At 36.5% G+C, this 19,854-nt stretch overlaps 2 protein-coding genes across 2 annotated transcripts in view; one reads left to right on the top strand and one right to left on the bottom strand.

Annotated features, from left to right (window-relative positions):
* LOC137394035 (delphilin-like) overlaps positions 1 to 13,991 on the top strand; it is a 30,532-nt gene extending 16,541 nt beyond the window's left edge. The window contains exons 16-22 of the mRNA XM_068080751.1: positions 1,469 to 1,654; positions 2,499 to 2,737; positions 3,507 to 3,662; positions 6,337 to 6,489; positions 8,529 to 8,658; positions 12,360 to 12,412; positions 13,118 to 13,991. Coding sequence (XP_067936852.1) covers positions 1,469 to 1,654; positions 2,499 to 2,737; positions 3,507 to 3,662; positions 6,337 to 6,489; positions 8,529 to 8,658; positions 12,360 to 12,412; positions 13,118 to 13,459 — 1,259 coding nt within the window. The 3' untranslated portion in view covers positions 13,460 to 13,991. The remainder of the gene's footprint in view (positions 1 to 1,468; positions 1,655 to 2,498; positions 2,738 to 3,506; positions 3,663 to 6,336; positions 6,490 to 8,528; positions 8,659 to 12,359; positions 12,413 to 13,117) is intronic.
* Positions 13,992 to 13,997: 6 nt separating this feature from the next.
* Positions 13,998 to 19,739, bottom strand: LOC137394999 (succinate--CoA ligase [ADP/GDP-forming] subunit alpha, mitochondrial-like). Its single transcript, XM_068081782.1, has 7 exons — positions 19,699 to 19,739; positions 18,333 to 18,556; positions 16,239 to 16,451; positions 15,881 to 16,100; positions 15,319 to 15,392; positions 14,617 to 14,805; positions 13,998 to 14,213 (listed from the first exon to the last, which is right to left on the bottom strand). The coding sequence occupies exons 1-7, from the start codon at positions 19,730 to 19,732 to the stop codon at positions 14,187 to 14,189; spliced, it is 981 nt and encodes a 326-aa protein (XP_067937883.1). The 5' UTR covers positions 19,733 to 19,739; the 3' UTR covers positions 13,998 to 14,186.
* Positions 19,740 to 19,854: the final 115 nt, after the last annotated feature.

The following is a 19,854-nucleotide window of genomic DNA, read 5'->3' as shown; positions in this document are numbered from 1 at the left end:
CTTGAATCTGCAGTCATCCGCTGTATGGTTAGTTCGGTCACATCTGTAGCATAGCTGTCCTTCCTTCTGCTTGTCAGGTGTAGAGTTGTTTTTCTGGATTGGTTTGTATCTTGATTTCTGTTGAGCAACCTTGTTGACTTTAGACGAGTTTCCATAAACTGTCTCTTTGGCAACTTTAGCTGCTTCTTCTGTTTCCTGTGCTACCTGTATAGCTTTGTTGAAGTTGAGTTCATTGTCCTTGACCTTGAAGAGAGATTTGAGAACTGCTTCATTGTTTACAGAGCAGATAAATCTGGTTCTGAGAGCCTCATCTAATGGATCTGTAATGTCTATGAAGGCACATGTAGTTGCATCTTGACGAATTCTGGCAGCTAACTCTTGAATAGTTTCTCCAGGTTTCCTCTGCATGTCACTCCAATACTTGTCTCAATACTCCAATACTCCAATACTTGTCCAATACTTAGGGTCATACTGGTCTTTGAGAAATTCCAGTATTTCATCCATGTTGAGGTCGTTGATCTGCTTGGGTGTTGAAAGCTGAGCTGCCCTATTACTAAGCTGCTTGTAGAGTGTAGGCTGTTGGTTGGTGAGAAAAGTGCCAGCAATCTTGTCTTGATGAATAGAATTTGCTGCAATGAATGTGTTGAATCTGTCTATGTAATCTGTTAGTAGCTCTGCTGTTGGGTCAAAACCTGGGAAGGCTGGAACAGCGGTTGCAGCTGTTTCTTGTTTCCGTTGTAGGTTTTGTAGTAGTAGCTCCATCAGTTTCTTGAAGTTTCTCCATCCCATCCTTGTCGCCAATTAGCTTCTGTTATGTTTCTGCACAGAAGCAATTAAATAGAGTATTAAATTAGAGAAATGGTTTATTGCACACTCCAGAGACAACTGATTTGATAACAGAAAACCCAAGTATTTATATGTTTGGTCATAGAAAAGCTTTGTAAAAAGCTACAAGCATTATTAATAGCTATAATGAGACAGTACTATATAATATTAGCTTGTATAAAGCTTTAGCTAAAAAGCATAATGTTTGTTGGCAAAGTACCAATAATACTTGGCACTTGCATGACACCTATTTATATCATTTATTTTTAGATACAATGATTCAAATATTACTGCCTTGAATAGTGTGTTGGAGTTATGCCAAAGCCTCTTTCTGGCAATGAAAACCACATAATTATTTTACATCCAGTTCTGTATCAAATCATGTTAAATAAAAGGTTTTAGCTATTTCGTGCTTCTTTGTTTTCTTCTTACCATATTTTCTTACATAGCATATTATATATAATATTTAAATAAGATTTTATATTATTAAAATGATATATGGTGATGCTTTTTTGTTTTGATTTTCTTGATCTATTAAGTCTGTGGCTTCAAACTATAAAAAGTCCATATAGTCTTCTTTTCCTTGAGTCAGATTTGAACTGAGCTGCTAGGTTAGTTGTTGATTACCATGGTTACTGTTTAGCTCCACCTCTTCCTGATTGGTCAGCTCCATTGTTGGTCAAGCGTCTCAACTGGGAGACTCATCATCCCGAGCAGATAGACCAGACGGTATGGGGTCAAGTCAATTCAGATGACACGCTGGACATTGGCGTCATGGTGGAGTACCTCGAACTTCCGCAACAGTTCTCAACCACGAAGAAAAAATCTCGTATGTTTTTTTTGAAACCTATTGAGGCTGTTATGGTTAGAGGCTGTGCAATTTCTTTCTTTTGTAGTGGGTTTGCATAAGCCAGTTTTTTCCTAGCATAAAAAGAAATGAAAGCGCATGGCTTATCTTGAATATATACATTATTCTAATAGAGTTTCCACTTCTCTAGTTTGGTCCATCCAAAGGAATATTATTTTTAAATTTGAAAGGTTTTGGAAAGGTTCAATTTGAAATGTTATTCCAAATTAAATTGGTACATATAGAGGATATTTAACAATTAGGCTATTCTATATGATACTCATGTTAAGTTTTCTTAGATTGCCGGAGTTTGTTGACATTGTACATTTCATTTAATAGAGTCGTGTTGTGACCCACCAGATTAATCGCATTGACGCTGTAGCATTAGGTGGGGCAGAAAACTCCAATTCTGTCAACATTGAGGTATTACTATTCCTATTTGTATGGAAACAAGCCGATGTCAAAAACTCATGTAACGCTACAAGACGTTTTAGCTCGTGGAAACTTGGTGTTAAAGGGTGTTCTTCCAAACTTTATGGTGCTATTGCAGTCGAACTTCCCCAGCTGATCTCAAAATATTTATGTCACTGATGATAGCCTAATTTTGACAGACAATGTGATTAAGTCCTTAATTTTAGAGCCATTTTTGTTTACTAACTTTGAAAGGTTTTTTGAATGTACAAAGGATATATCAAATGCCATATCGTCTTTTGTCTGCAAATCATCACCACCTATACGATTTCAAATTATTCTGTTGGCTCGAAAGGCCATTTTTCTATTATCCATCTTTTAAAATTTTAAATAATAGCTTATGCTTTATTTGCAGCTTCATCAAAACGTGAGAAAAAAATTTCTAAAAGAAAAATTTTACATGAGAAAAAAGCTTTTAACATTTCCATAATACTCGCATCTGTGAACATACCTGAAGTAAAATCAAGGGCTGAGCGAGATGAGCACATAGAACAGGCGCTGCTGCGGGTGGAGATGCATTCAGAGGAGGGAGGAGGAGTCCTTACTCATCACCTCATGAGACAGCTTCTTCAGTACGCTCCGAGTAAAGAGGAGGTCTGTGAACAACACTATTTATTATTTTATTTACCCGAGACTATTATTAGTCCTTGAAACCAAACTACGGTCAAACCTCTGCTTATCTCTCCTACTGGCCTCAAATAAATTTTTCAAGATACAACGAAAATTACAGCAAACATTTGACTCTAAATTCAACTTAATTTTCACCATGTATAACAATATTATACATGGTGAAAATTAAGTTGAGTTTAGAGTCAAATGTTAGCTGTAATTTTCGTTGTATCTTGAAAATTAATATTATATATATAGTGATATATATATATATAATATCATATCATAACAATCATATTAGTATAATATTGTATAACAATATTATATAACATGTACAACTACTGTATAATATTCATAGTTTCCCAAGTATCAGTTTTGTAAGTAGCAGTTAAAAAGTAAAATTGAAAATATGCACTGTGTAAACATATTACCAATTTTTTTGCGGTACAGGCTAATTTGTGCATTATTACACTTTTATGGTGTATGCACCAACTGGTTAAAACTGCACTGCATAAGGAGTTGTGTTGTTACATGTATCATCATCAAGAGATACATACAGCATGTTATATTGTTTTATCATGTCTTCTAATCAATCCATAACTTCCTTACGTTTGTGTACAACCAAAATTGCTATTGTGCAGATCGTATGTACTTAGCGACTGCCGCTATTTTTTCACTAGCATGTAGAGAGAACTTCTCTCAGTACACAGGCTCTGGATATATTATAATCTCAACTGTTAGGACTGTTGCATAGGTCATCCAGTACAAAGAGTTCAGCGGAGATCTTAGCGAACTGAGTGAAGTTGACAGATTCTGCTATAGAATGGTTAGGATTCCAGGCTATGAGAATAGATTAAAATCTATGCTCTTCAAAGCAACATTTGATGAAAAGTGTACAGACGTGAATGAGGTAATAGATGCAATATTATACTGCTTTCCCACATCTATCCTGAAGCCTGCCTGTTATAAGTTATTAACGGATATACCGAGAGAAACACCTGGGTTATGTTGCTAAAGATTAGATGCTAGTTTTGATGCTTCAAGATTAGATGCTGCCTTAAAGCACATAAATTACATAATTCTTTTTTTATATATTTCAATACATCAGAGTCTTGGCTTTCGAATGAGCTTATATTCAATACACAAAGAATAATAGAACTATGAAAAACGGGGTGTCAAAAGTACGTCCTGCAAAAAAAAACACTTGGTTCAGGTACTCAAAATGTGACGTCTTAATTCTCATTTAGCCTTAGGTCGTCGATCCTTTTCGCTGCCATTGAGGCTGCGTTTTTCTGTGACAATCGGTGCTGTTAAACTCGGGAAAGCGCTAATAATAAACTAAGATTCTAGATAATCAACAATGCCCACGATCATGCTAATGCCCGACCAATACAAACACATGTTCTGGGTTAATTAATTATGCTTCAATAAATGTACTGCCGTTGATAAAGGTAATGAAATCACATCGATTAAATTATGACCTGCGGTTGCGTGGCCCTAGGACTAAATGTCAATCGCACTTTCGCGAGATCACGCAATGCTTGAAATTAATTAGTCTCAGTCGTCACCCTCAATATCACTTTAAAAATAAAGAGCTAGTGCATAATATCATCGGGAAAATATAGTATGGTTCTTGGAGTCTGCGGTACTTATCATAGAAATAATATGTACTTGGAGAACTAATGACACTGATTCCTTTGTAATCTTCATTCGTTCTCTGGAGTTGTCCTACCTTCGCCTGCCACTAGCATCATTATCATCATTATCGTAGTTGATAAATAAGCGGTAAGAGCACACAACAACGAATATGAGAATTGTGACGTCACAATTTTCGAGATTATGCCAGTAAACTTTTTCGTAGTAGAGCTCTGGGGAAATCTTATAAACCCCAACCAATGTCTGTCTCACCATGGCAAACAATAGCTCATTCGAAAGCCAAGACTCTGATGTATTAAAATATACAATAAAAAATTATGTAATTTATGTGCTTTAAGGATCTTACTCTCTTACTGTGGTTAGTTTCCATCAATTATGTGTATAACAGGGGGGCGGGCTATCTCTAGTGACTCAAATATTGATATCTGTACATAAAACTAAATTCACAACTATATCATTGCTAACTACTTGCATTCCGTTAACCTATGGAGAAATAAACTCTATCTACTTATTGCCAGCAGAAGTCTTGTGTTTGTGAAAGGCTCAATTACCATGTCTTATGAACTTGTTCAGGTGTCTTCGAGCCCAATGGCTAATGAGCCTTGATGTTGTAGAACAAAAAAAAATGCTACTGAGTTTAAACCTTGAATCGTCTGCATGAGAGCTTGATGTTTTATCTAAAACTTCGCATAATGCCTGCTTTTCTCTATAGCTGTGGTTCTTAACCTTGTTGAAAGTGCTAAACACCACCAGTTTCATACGGGCTTCCACCAAAGCCTTCTCAAGCTCTCATGCTGACGATTCAAGGTTTAAACTCAGTAGCATTTTTTTTTGTTCTACAACATCAAGGCTCATTAGCCATTGGCTCGAAGACACCTGAACAAGTTCATAAGACATGGTAATTGAGCCTTTCACAAACACGAGACTTCTGCTGGCAATGAGTAGATAGAGTTTATTTCTCCATAGGTTAGGGTGTCAGGTTGGCCTAGTGGTAGCGCCTTTGATTATCAACCATGGGGTTGGTGGTTTGAGTCCTACTTAATACCAGTCTGACAAAAAGCTCTCAGCAAGCTTTCAACCCTAAATTGCTGGGTCTTTTGGATCTAGACCATAACTTGGAGGCCCCGTGTACCACATTGACAATGTCGGCACGTTAAAGATCCACCTCTGTCCTTCACACATTGGGCAAGTGAAATGGCTACCTGGCTCTGTCAGACTGGACGTGTTGCAAAAAGGCATCCCTTTGGGTTAATCTGACAGTTTCAGAAGAAGCCCTTGATTAGTGTTAGGACCACCCAAGGTAGCTTATAAAAAAACTAGTCCTGGTGATGTGTTTCTCTGCTTCATGAGAACACTACCAAGCATTATCACTACATGACAGAAGCATGCCATTATTTTTTTATTTTTCCACCAAATCCTTCTATATTGAAAAATGAAATATGATTTTTCACATTCAAGACGTAAAGTACTTATATGTTTTACTGGTGTGCAAAATGAACTATGCATTAACATCACTGTTTATAGAACGAAACTAATACAATGCATGAACTCACAGCAAATTTTCATAAAGACAGGACCTTACAAATCAGCGTAACTTCTGCTGTTGCCTTTGAGAGGCCAGTTCTGTATCTTGAACTGGAAACTGACTCACCGAACCCCTAGGGTTCGGTGAGTCAGAACTGGGTGGACGAGTGAGTGAACTGAGTCAGGTGACTGAGTCACCTGACCCTATAGTCAGGTGACTCATAGGGTGATTGAGTCAGTCACCGAACACCGGTTAAAAGCTACTGCTCTAGAATCACTCTCTGCATTTTATAAACAGAGCAATCACAGCGTCGGTTGACTCATTTTTATGAGTTTATCTCATTTGCTGATGATGAAAATGCATGTCACTGAGCTGTGCATGAGATTACTCTCCTCTTCTATAGAGACTACATGTTATCAAAGAGGCATCTGAGCAAATTCGTCAAAGTAAATCCTTTGCGAAAATACTCGAGCTGGTGTTGGCCATGGGAAATCAGCTAAACAAGGCAACAAATGCTCCACCTGCTGCAGCCTTCAAGGTTTCCTCTCTTGCGCAGGTGAGAGCTGTCATAGCTTTTTTTGTTATGTTACCTTGCTTGTAATGTTGTACCTGTTATGAGTTTAGACTATTTTTTGCTACGAAAAACCTGATAATATAGGTACTGCAAAACTTCTATTTGAGCGTCAGCCTTATTTGAATGTCACCTCTAATAAAATGCAACTACAGGGGAGAGGTTAAAAAATACAGCGCCGCCCTTTTATAGAATGCCACCTCTATGACACCGTCACTTTCACATTCATTATGCTTGATCTTTATGAACCTATAATAGAAAGTGATCAGTGAACAGCCCACAAAATCTTAATAAAAATGACTCAGTTACATCAATAACAATTAGTTCTTTTGTTGTTGCTGTAGTGGTTGCCATGGTTTTAGTGATGGTGTACCTGAGAAGATCGATCGTCACAATCATCAGAACTGCACTGCGATTTGAAGACACTATGGTCTAAATCCGATTCACTGTTTTCAGATTCATTCATAAGTTGGTTTACAATCTGAGGACTTGAAAACATTTTGATGAATGATGAGAATAGTGCTCTTCAGTAACACTGTATAACATAATAGCCGCCATTGTTACGGTGTATTGAAGTTCGTTTTTAACTCCAAAGCTTTTTAGTGTTCTCCTTAAAACTTACAAGCGACATCTTCGAAATACTAATAGCTGTATCCATCTAATGTTTTACTCAAAGTAGCTCCTTTTTAATTTGGTCTTATACTTTGACGTATGTGAAAAAATGTTTAGCAAAAATTCGAAAAGGCCGGCAGCATTAATGTCACTCTTCCTGAAGTAAAGTGCAAAATATAGGCGACATTAGTATTGTTTTACCCATAAGTGGGTTAAATTTCGCTTGACAAAATTCTGACCAGCTAGTCGAAATCCTTAGACCAGTTAAATCCTAGTCGACCAGCTAGCTCTCCTATCCTTAGAGCTCACCAACTAGTTCAACTTTATAGACTTATAAGGTGAATTACCATGCTATGAGTATGCCTAGTTTAACTGGTGTAATGACTATGTGCGCTATTATTAACCGCTATGGCAAGTTGGACACGCAGCCTAATGGGTTGGTTCGCCTGTCTGCAGACCTACAGGTTTCGAGTTCAAATCCACTCTGTAGTAGATTTTTTGTACCTAAAACTATCGCACACGAATCACAGATGACAGACAATCACTGAGATTTATATATATACTGGCTGTGCTACCCGGCGTTGCCCGGGTATTAAAAATCAGCTTATAAACAATGAGAGGTAATTAGAGCTGCCTGCCACTTGCTATTACCTTGGCACATGGCCAATGGATAATTTGAGTAAGCTTACTAATAAGAGTTACCTCATGACATTAGGCCATGACTTTGCGTCGTGACCGAAAGCTGCAGCCTATTTGCTCCCATATAGCGACATATATTGCCTAGCGAACTTATCAAGCTCCTGTGGTTTAGCTAGTAAGGTGTTGGACTGGCGAATGGGAGTTATAGAGATCAAATTTTCTGCTTTACAGATTCTTTATTTCAAGATTTCAATAGCTATAGCTGGACATATACAACAATGGATGGACAACCAGCTTTGAGAAATATATACGTGTATATATATATATATATATAAGATCTAAGGCAGCGATATGTGGACAAGCACAAGATTAGCATCAATAACCTTGATGCGCTTATAGACATCACAGTGTATTTATCGCTTGGTGAACTTATACTCAGTGATTCTTGTGAGAAAAAAACCAGTTATTGTGAAAGCCTAGAGATATCTTGACTTGTCTTTAAGTTAGTGATCAAATAGGCTAAATAAAGATTATCTCCTTGGTAAAGATTCACAGCTGGCCAGCCATAATGTTGCAGGTTCAATCATAGTTTTAATCTGTCTGTCTGTAAAGGTGAACTCTTCACACTTGCACCAGCTCTTGATGCTTATATGAACAGTACTTCAGACATCATTCCAACTGGATTCGAACAGGAAACAGCGAATCCAATCAATAACAGAATATAGAGCTCACTGCATCAACTATTATAATAGTTGGGGAATTGATAATTGCAGCTGGACTCTACAAAGACTATGGATAAAAAGAAGAGTTTCCTGGATGTTCTGGTTCAGGCAGTATATGAGAAGTTTCCTCATCTTTTCTCCACCTCAGAAGAGCTTTCTCAAGTTTTACTCGCTGAAAAAGGTGAGACAGTTATTCTAGTTCCATGAGACAATCATTAGTCCTTCAAACCAAACTATGGTCATACCTCTGCGTACCTTTGCCTTAAATAGATTTTTTAAGATACAACAAAAAAGTTCAGCAAATGTTTGACTCTAAACTCCAAGTAAATTCCAACATACAACGTTCCAACATACAATGTTTCAACATACAACGTTCGAAGTTTTTCTAAGCATCACGGTTTTGTAGGTAAACATGAAAAGGCTGATTGTTTAAAACGTAAAGAAAACTTTGAAAATATAAACAATAAAACATAACAACATGTTTAAGCGAACTTAGTTTAAACTTTAAGTTAAAGTAAGTTACCTTCAGCTCTGAACCTACACATTGTTGAGCCTCCATTCACTTTACTACTTTCAAAGTACAGTCAAACATGGATAACTCGAACTTCACGGGACCGAGCAAAAGTGTTCGAATTATCAGAGCATTCAAGTTATCAGAGCGCTGTCACAAGTCCATGTATTTACTTATTTATTAGTAGATACATGTACATATACAAACTATAATATAAATCAAAAGCACAAATGGCTTGTTTCAAATTAAATGCTTCTAATGTAAAGTTTAAAAAATATCTACCAAAAGTATAGAGATTTTTCTATCACTTGAGATTGGTTTGTTGTTTGAGGTGATGTTATTGCCAGGACGTTTTTTAGATTGACATTGGCAAAACTTGATCGTTGTTGAAATGCTCAAAAGAAAAGACATCTTACTCTTTTGAGCGTTTTTCCCACGATCAATTTTGCCGATTTTTCTTGAAGTTTATGCAAAGATTACCTCACTTTACCTTGCTTCCGAAGGGCGATCGAGCGGATGTTTGGTATAAATCAAATTTCACCAAACCTTTAGAAAAGTCGTTGACAAAAATATTTTGCCGATGGTGGTAATAACGACGCTTATGAATTACGAAAAGTTGAGGTTTACCTCTATGGCTTGGAATAAAGTGATTTTCTAAAGCGATAACAACCGTCTTGGTAGCCGTTGGGCAAAAAACAGTTCGAGTTAACAGTGTTGAGTTCGAGTTATCTATAGCAATTTATCATTACGTGGGAACGGACCAAAGAAACCGTTCGAGTTAACCATGTGTTCGAGCTATCCGTGGGCGAGTTATCCATGTTTGACTGTAGTTGCAATAGAAGTCTTTTTGTTGGTTATCACATTATTGATTTATTTTTTACATATAATTTAGATTGTTGTTTCCTTTTGGAGTAGTTTTATATAATGGCATTTAACGGCATGTCTAATCACCTCTAGTGTTTATTAAGCAGTTATAGTAGGTTCTTGAGCTATGGAATAAATTGCAGTCTATTATGAAATATCAGATCCGTAGTTGAACAGCTGTAACAAACGAAACAGATCTCAGAACAGATTAACTGTATGTAGAAGCTTGACAGTAGTCAATATTTTAAACATGACATCATGCGTAGATCTCTTAAGGCTGGTACACACTTTATCGTCATATAATGGAGTTGTCCTCTCGGCAATTATTCGTCAACTATGTGCACTGTAAACCGAAGGCATCGTCGAGGCAATGTGGATATTTTGAGAAAGGTTGCAGATGTCAAACTTTTCCTATGGTTTGCTAAGCATCCACACCAGCTTGTGCACCACTTCAATGATGCTGATTGGCTGAAATAGATTGTTCCATTCATATTTTATTTTATGATAGTTGCTGCGGGACTAGTATTTTGTTGTTTCCGCGAACACATTATAAACAGAAAGCACTATGTCGTTTCATTTCGCTGTGTAAACGCGGATGGGTTTAAATGAATTTACAGATGATTACGATGAAATATGTCCTTAAGTTAACAAGCATCGTGCCATTAGTAGGTATGAAGCGCTGTATAATCTATAGACTTATGTAAGGCCGGTTATTATACAAGATGAGTAGAGATAATAAAGCATTATTCAGTTAAGGCTGGTTGACACTGTCTCCATACGTTGAAGTTGTCCTCTCGGCAACTATTTGTCAACTATCCGCACTGTAAACCGAAGGCATCGTCGAGGCAATGTGGATATTTTGAGAAAGGTTGCAGCTGTCAAACTTTCCTAATAGTTCGCCAAACATACACAACAGCCTGTGCAATGTGCACCACTTCGGTGATGGTGATTAGCCGTTGTAGATTTCATGATTATATTTGTTTTAATGACAGTTACTGCAGGACTAGTATGACCTCATTTCCTCGAGCGCATTGTATAATGAGAACACCATGCTGCGGACTACTGGCTGATGTAAACGCAGATAGGTTTGTGAGGGTGTGATCAATGTTATCGCAGACGATCACCAAAGTATTGTGGAATTAACGCCTACATACGGCGATATAGTGTGAACCAGCTTTCAGCCTATTGCAAGGTGTAATCCTGGTATCAGTTCTGAACTACGTCATCAATCTTGTTTTAGCCGCCCATTATATATATATATATATATATATATATATATATATATATATATATATATATATATATATATATATATATATATATATATATATATATATATATATATATATACTACTACTACTACTATGACAGTGTTATATAATATATAATACCATGACAGTGTTATATAATATTGATGATTTGTGTTTCAGTCTTTCTATCAGGTCAGCTGGTATGAGTGAGCCTGACTAGCTTAGTTCTAATCTCTTTGCTGTCTGCACTGTCCCATGAGGGCATCAACTGTTGTGACTAATATTTGCACATACCCTAGGACACTTATATTTCGCTAGTATTTAGTTTCGTGAGTAGCATACAGAGTAAAATTTCGCTGCAACTTAATTTCGCAGCTCTGATGAGTGCGAAAATATAGTGATGTGAAAATAAATGCAGTGGAACAAACATAATTAGATTCCTCAGGTCCAGTTCACTGGTACGAGTTTCTTCTCAATTTGGGACTAGTTTGTATTTGTAAACCGCAGGTAGAAATGTGTGGGCGAGATCGATAATGCAATTTGATCGCTTGCTGCCATTTGTTTCTTGGACTATCAATGGCGTCAAGGTCCCTCCTGCCATGACTGATGCGGTACCAATATGAGATCTCAAGTATTTATAGCACGCGGTGGCCATGGCTCCGGGTTGTTATTGATTTTGGTTGGTAATAAAATTCATCACTACAATAATTATTATTCATTTTTATGACTTTCCCTACCAGACTTTCATCCTCATCAGTTACAAATTCAGTGACTAAACTAATATCATCATCTTCCTCATTTGTCTTGGCTTTTCCAACAAAACCTGTTGTCTTAATTCGCTTTGCCATGCTGCTCAGTCGGTGTATTAGCTATAATGAGTTTAGCAGAAATTGCCCAATGAGCCAACCACACACGAAAATTGCCTGCAATTCTAATATAGCGATTTTATTGTGAATATCAATGACCAAAGCTATTTAATTTCGCATTTTCGCTCGTTCGTTATGATAGTTTAGTTTCGCTCATGAATTTTTCGCGAGTGGATGACTCCGCGAAAACGTGAAAGTTAGATGACGCGAATACATAAGTGTCCTAAGGTAGCCATAAATTTTTGTAGTGCTTTAATAACTAGTTGTTGTGTGATTGAGTAGTTGTGTTCTCATTAGCACATGCCTATTGGTGGACTAGCATTGCTGAAATGTTATACTCATCAGTTTCACTTTGCTAATGATAATCCAATGATCGCTCAATATCTTGTAGTAACTTTTGATGACCTCTCAAGGGAGATCTCCAGCCTACAGGAGGTTTTACAGGTAAATGATCTTTGATTTCTTCTAAAATTGAAATGTTTATTCTCTTAAGGCTGTTTAAAGTTGCGCAGAATTCCGTTTGCATAAACCCAGTTTGTCTAAATAGATAAGCAGAACTTGTTCACTTTGTCTCATTTAGACATTTAATCAGAGCTTGCAATTTATACTTGCTCGTTCTGAAGCTCTTTTTACAAAGTAAATATCTTGGTTGCAAAGATTGAGGCTGGTAGTTGTCTGCTTCCAGCTTACTTGGCTAGACAGCAAACTGAACTATGTAAAATCGCTTATGCGATCATGCAATTTGGTCTAGGCGTAGCTTTGTTTTAATTGGCTGTTTGGATTAAACCTGCCAAAAATCTCAAATGAGTTTTTCACTGACCCATCAATCTACCTCTGCACTGTAGAGTCTACAGTCATACCTCAACAAGCGAGTACCTGTTTTTATCCTGTGTATGTGGTTTTTCCAGAAGGCGGGAATGGAATAATTTGTATTCAGCCATTTTATATAGAACATATTTGCTTTAAGATACAAGAAAATTGACATATAAGCCATGGAATGCATTAAGCTCGTATGTTGAGGCATGATTGTAATTAATTAAAATGTGTCAACAAGTCATTAGTTGGTAAATTGACCCGTTAAATCATCTCAAAGTAGTTGGACGTCAAAATGCAAATGTTCTTGTCTACCTGCAAACAATCCCATTTTAGCAAATAACTGAGACGATGAGTCACCTGTCTACAGATGCCAAGCATTACACAGCGGAAGATCAGTTTCAGGAGGTGATGGAACATTTTGTGGGCTCAGCCGAAGATCGAGTGCAGCGTCTAGTTCGACTGCAGAGTGATACCATGGAGGAGTTTGAGAAAATGCTTGTGTATTTGGGAGAGAAACCAAGTAGTCCGGAGAGCAAAACCGTATTTAGCACAATTACTCACTTTCTCAACAAGTTTGACAACTGTCGCAGGTTGTTTGTGCAAAGAGCTGAACCCAATTCCAAGTCACCCAGGGTTTCTTATAGTGAGACCAGTCAAGTTATCGGTACACTCTAGATACAAGCAAACACACAAGATCTGAATCAGAGTATCTGGTGAGCTTGCTTAACCTTTGAAAATGATAACCTATGCACATTTCTATCAGCCACAAAACTCACATTTTATTTTTGCTATTTCTTTTTTTAAAATTTTAATTCAACTTGGCAATTTTCCAAGTCTAGTCACCAAGTTTTTATATACATATATATCCGTCCTTTTGCCTCTCAATTTTAAGCTTTATCTTGTGAATGCTGTTTCCATTTACTGCATGCCTAACTTTTCCTTTTAATGTGCATGACTATAATTATAGCTTGCTGTCATTTTATTGGAAATATTTGAATGCCTTATGAAAGTTCGACCAACTGAAGACAACTAAATTGCCTTAATATACAGACAATGTTTTTTATTTCTTTGATTAAGACCTTTTGCCATCAACCTTTTCATACTGTTTGTTTTTTTCTACCCGGCTTATTACGAGTATTTAACATCACAGAATCTCTCTACTTCACAGGCTTCAACCTCTCATCGCATAATAAAGATAAACAAATACTATTCCTATAGTACTGCCCCTTTTATTAAACATGGATACTCACACAAATGACATACACAAACAGCAGAGGAATACCTGTTTTTCTACAAAAATAGTGGAAATGAAGCCCAAATAACCTATTAAATAAAAAAGTTGGTCATCACAAGGCCACACAACTCCACAAACAGCTGATGAGTGTAGAGAGCTTGTCAGCCTTCACAACTTGCCGGCTGCTTTCATCGCCTGCAATATTAAAGGCAGCCTGTTAAGGTTCAGACCAAGATCAGCCATAATACATCCTCATCAAGTGCAAGCTGAGAATTAGCTCGAGCAGCTTTTACAATACAAGCTCATAGCCACACATCTCTTTTCCAAAATGATATTCACACGGAAATAGAATTGGCAAAATATTTATAAAAATGGACGGCAAATTTTACCAGTAGTCAAATATATATTTTAATACGACCAAAATAATCTGTGCAGCAGCTATGGGTATCGTTAGTTTTCAAACAGATTTTTGAAAAAGGTTATCATCAAGTTTTCATTAAATTACAAGTTTATATAATATTTGTTTTTAAATTCGCTGCTTCTTTTATTACAATTTTAAGCGTATGAACCATCAGCTATCTTTATGGTATTTTCGCACCTGAAGCATGGTTGTGCCCATCTCAGCGGGATTTCTCGTTACATGCACTCCAGCACTCTCCAGTGATTCTATCTTTTCCGTAGCACCTCCTTTGCCACCCGCAATGATGGCTCCAGCATGGCCCATCCTCCTGCCAGGCGGAGCTGTTATACCTGCTATGAAGGCTGCTACGGGTTTAGCATTTGGTCCCTAAAAAATGCACATCCACCGGTTCAGGTAAAAAGACGTGTAAACTGCTAGAGCAACCAGTAAACGAACCCTCCATAACAGCCATTACAATTCTTTACAATACTGAAGGAGGGAAGATAAATCTGAAGGTCTAAGCCTTGTTGAAAATATTTTGTATATAGCATGTATATCACACTTATGTATATTGTAATATATTGTAATACATTAGATACAATATAATGCTGAAAGTTTTACATCACCAATTAGTTCATCACGAAAGAGAAAAATAGGCAAACACATGTATTTCGTCTCTCTTAGGACAGCAATTCAGAAAATTCTTGAAAAGACTGCTGGAGTAGCCATTGCAGCTCGTTACCGTCAATATTACAATTGTTTTCTTGTTTCAGAAAATAAATTGTCAACACACTAGAACCTAGATTATGAGCCAATAGTCAATGCATGCACCACAACAAGATATATATTAGCTAGATCCACTAATATATATAATGTATTAAGTCAGCTAATTTGACTTACAGAATTATGTTTAATGAGATACTCAGCTGCCCGTTCCTCGGCCTGCCCACCAATCTCTCCGATAAGCACGATTCCTTCAACAAACATCAAAGCACTATAGAGACAAGCAAATGTTGGCTCAAGTCTCAACTAAACTTCTCTTTCCAGCAGCAGACACTGAAAACTTAAAACTAAAAATAATGCGAGAGGCAACATCAAAGGTAAAACAAGAGGTGATACCAGAGATAACATAATATTTGTAATACTAAAGACTCCACAAAGGCTATGTACTCCAAAAAATAAATGGGAGGTACAAGAGAGGAATTATATGGGATTAAAATAGAAATTAAACATAATTAAATGGGCGTACTAAAAGCACTCCAAAGGAAAAAGGTAAGATTTGAGGAACTCCACGGAGATGTGAGACTAGCAGTACTCCAAAGGGGAACTAGTCATAGTACCAATGGTAGTGCAGAGGTGAGAGAGGACACGGAACTAAAGGTGATACAGAAGGAGCATCCTCGATATAATGTGCAGTGCTCTGGAAGAAAAGTAAAAGATCTTGCAAAAAAACATCTCTCACCTTCTGTCTGAGAATCAGCGAGGAACACCTCCAAACAGTCAATAAAGTTGGTGCCATTAAATGGGTCTCCACCGATTCCTACACACAATGTCTGCCCTAAATTTGCTCGCGTAGTTTGAAAAACTGCCTCGTAGGTAAGAGTGCCTGACCTTGAAACTATGCCAATTCTACCAGGCTGATGGATATGTCCGGGCATGATACCAATCTTGCATGCTCCAGGCTAAAAAATCGGACAAGCTAGTTTAACAGCAAAAACCACACATTACACTCAGTTGAGTGAAATATTTCCGCCCAAATTTTGCTCATAGCAACTTGAAATTGATAAAAACGAGATGAGAAAATGCAAGAGAGTACAAACCCTGATGATTCCTGGGCAGTTTGGACCGACCAGTCTTGTCTTGTTCTGGCGTAAAAGTTTATGTTTTACTCTAACCATATCTTGTTGAGGAATTCCTTCAGTAATGGCCACGACTAATCCTATCTCTGCCTCGATTGCTTCTATTATTGCAGCAGCTGCAAATCTTGGAGGTACGTATATAACAGAAGCATCACACCCTGTAGAATCTTTAGCCTGAAAACAATTGATTACAATAAATTATCAAGTAGTTTGAATCAGGAACATACTCTACCGATACATAGAGTTATTTGTATAGATACATAGAGTTATCTGTATAGATACATAGAGTTATCTGTATAGATACACAGAGTTATCTGTATAGATACATAGAATTATCTGTATAGATACATAGAGTTATCTGTATAGATACACAGAGTTATCTGTATAGATACATAGAGTTATCTGTATAGATACATAATGTTATCTGTATAGATACATAGAGTTATCTGTATAGATACACAGAGTTATCTGTATAGATACATAGAGTTATCTGTATAGATACATAGAGTTATCTGTATAGATACATAGAGTTATCTGTATAGATACATAGAGTTATCTGTATAGATACATAGAGTTATCTGTATAGATACACAAAGTTATCTGTATAGATACATAGAGTTATCTGTATAGATACATAGAGTTATCTGTATAGATACATAGAGTTATCTGTATAGATACACAGAGTTATCTGTATAGATACATAGAGTTATCTGTATAGATACATAGAGTTATCTGTATAGATACACAGAGTTATCTGTATAGATACATAGAGTTATCTGTATAGATACATAAAGTTATGCCTTAAATACTTGTGTTATTATTACCGATGCAAATTGATAGCTACTCCACACTCCAGTTTATAAGTAAACATTAGACGATAAAAAAGATTTGCAATATAATCGACCGATCAGCCATTTAGTGGCGAGTGTTAAAAGTGACTTTATAAAAATGATTTCAGCCTGATCTATGAGTTACCAACACAAATATCGGTAGTAAAAGGTTGGCACGTAAAAAACAAATGATTTACATCGTTGATTTAAATCACGATTTTTTTACGAAGAATGAAATCATGATTAGTTTCATTTTTAACAAATTTATAAAAATCAGTGTTTCTTGACAAACAATCTGGTTTAGATGTCTGTATAACAAAACTTCAAGTACGCCTCTATCATGATGTTTCAAGTTTGATGAAGATAATTAACTGCATCTGTAGTACTGTGCTCTAGAAAGACTTGAAATTCGAACCTATGAGCTTATTTAACAAACCTAAAAGAAAGATTAATTGTGAAGTATGAACTGTGACTGGCACAGTTCTCCCTCACTACCTCACACTGCCTGTTTGTCTGATACTCTCATTTAGGTGAAACTGATAGCAGCTCTACTCCACTAACTTATATGTAGTTTGCACATTATAACTTTATAAGACTGTTGAATGTGAAAAATATAAGAATTTGTTAAATTATAGCATTTAAGTTACAAATTCTAAAAAGTGGGTGCACCAGCATTCTAATGTGCAATGCACTAAATAGACAAACTAAATGCGCCAAAATAAGCGAAAAAATCAAATTATATCAACAGCAAAAAAGCAGATCCGAAAAAAATCATAATTTTTCCCAACCCTATATAGTACATAATTCTACAATGAATTTCATTAACTGGACAATCCAGTCTGTGAGTGTAGAAACATTAATCTTATATTTTTTAAATAATTTATAGAGGTTTTCATTCAATTACAAATAATAAATGAAATACGATACGCAATAAAAAATATGTGAGTAAACAATGTTCAAATCTACTGAGACAACCGGAAAGATTTTAGATAAATTAGATACATCGACATACCGACAACTGCCAAAATTAGCAAAAAGGTGTTCCACAGAACGACAGTAACCTCTTTCATAAAAATGACCCACGCAAAACAAGGAAAGTTCATAAGTGCATAAACTGTACATTATTGGTGTTTATTATGACATTACAGTTTGCAAGACCAAGACCGGTTGAGAAATACTGAAAGTCATATTTCAACACGATAGGCTAATATTTAAAAGACATCACCTCCTGAACTGTGTCGAAAACAGGTAGTCCCAGATGAGATGTACCGCCTTTTCCTGGAGTTGTTCCTCCCACCATGTTTGTACCATATAACATGGCTTGTTCGCTGTGAAAAGTGCCTTGTTTCCCTGTGAAGCCCTGGCATATCACCTTTGTTTCTTTTGTAATGTTAAGGTTGGACCTGCTATCCGTGTACATAGTTCGTAGGCATGTCTGCATAGACTTACCTGAAAAACACCGTTACATCGATAGTAAGCATAATACGAGTGAATATTATTCAACGTTATCCTCTTCGCTACAACTGCAGACTGTAAGTCAAGTTACAAAATAGTTTAGTTCTCTTTGTAGGCCTACGCTTATTGTGTCTTATAGCCCGCATGGCACGGTACAAAGCAGATTTTTTTAAATCCTGCAACTGCCCTCTCTGTATTATACTGATTGATAAAATACCACAAACATACCAAGAAAATTTATTACAAACTTCAATTTTCCCTTATGCTGACGTTAATTTACAAGTAGGCCTATAATACTCCCCCAACCTTAAGGGTTGAAATTTGGGAGAGAAAGGGAGCATCATACTTGGGTTATTACGGTAATTGCCTTATTTCTGATTGTAATATAAAATTCAGTGTGATGGCCTTGTGAAGATGTAGCTTATGTCAACTAACCAGGATCTACAATTAATTTATAAAGTCTCAGCAGCTTCACCCAAGCAACTTCCAAGTCTCTTACTAGGGAATGTATAACTTTCATTTCTAACGTCCAACGTAAAGCTTCAAAAACAAAATATCTATATGCAATAAAAACTATTAAATACGCTTAGTAAAATTCGCTAAAATTTATTGAAGCTTTGAAAACCCCCAAGATCATAGAACCCTATAAAACATCAGCAATGTAAAATGGAGTGGGTATACGAGTTATGATTGAGACAAAATGTAAAACATATATTCAGCATATTGCTGTAGTAATCATCCTTGTTACATGGTCCAATTCTCATATCACATACAATACGTGGAAGAAAACTGTCAAAATAATATGGGGCTACTTGCACACATTGTGGGTGGTTCGTCACTCACATCAGAGCAAGTGATCATACTTGTGTTGCTTCGATCAATTAAAAGATTTTTACAAGTAGATGAAAAGGTAAAAAGTAGATCTTTTTCGAAGAGTAGTCAATAGCGTTCGCTGTCATCAGAGGCTTGCAGACTATGATTAGTCTTCATAAGATTGCCATTTGTAGCGAAGTTGAAAAATTAACGACATAATAATATATGTGTCTAAAATAAGTTATCTTCTATTTATTTTGAGCTCCATCATTCATGTGTACCAGTTAGGTTTGCAAGTTGTAATGATTTATTTGTTCATTTACCTGAATACCGAAAAGCCGACCGGATAGCTGCCATGTTGCTCTTAGAGTGGTTATATTTGTCCAATGAGATGAGTATATTACATCGGGGTCAAGGTAGCAACGCAATGTTAGACCGTGATTCAACTTTCTTTTGCAGTGGTTGGGCTGTTTTATATG

Source organism: Watersipora subatra, chromosome 4, assembly GCF_963576615.1.
Source record: "Watersipora subatra chromosome 4, tzWatSuba1.1, whole genome shotgun sequence".
In the NCBI taxonomy this organism is placed as follows: domain Eukaryota; kingdom Metazoa; phylum Bryozoa; class Gymnolaemata; order Cheilostomatida; family Watersiporidae; genus Watersipora; species Watersipora subatra.
The sequence above is the reverse complement of the archived record's forward strand: the minus strand, read 5'-3'. Positions and strand labels throughout refer to the sequence as shown.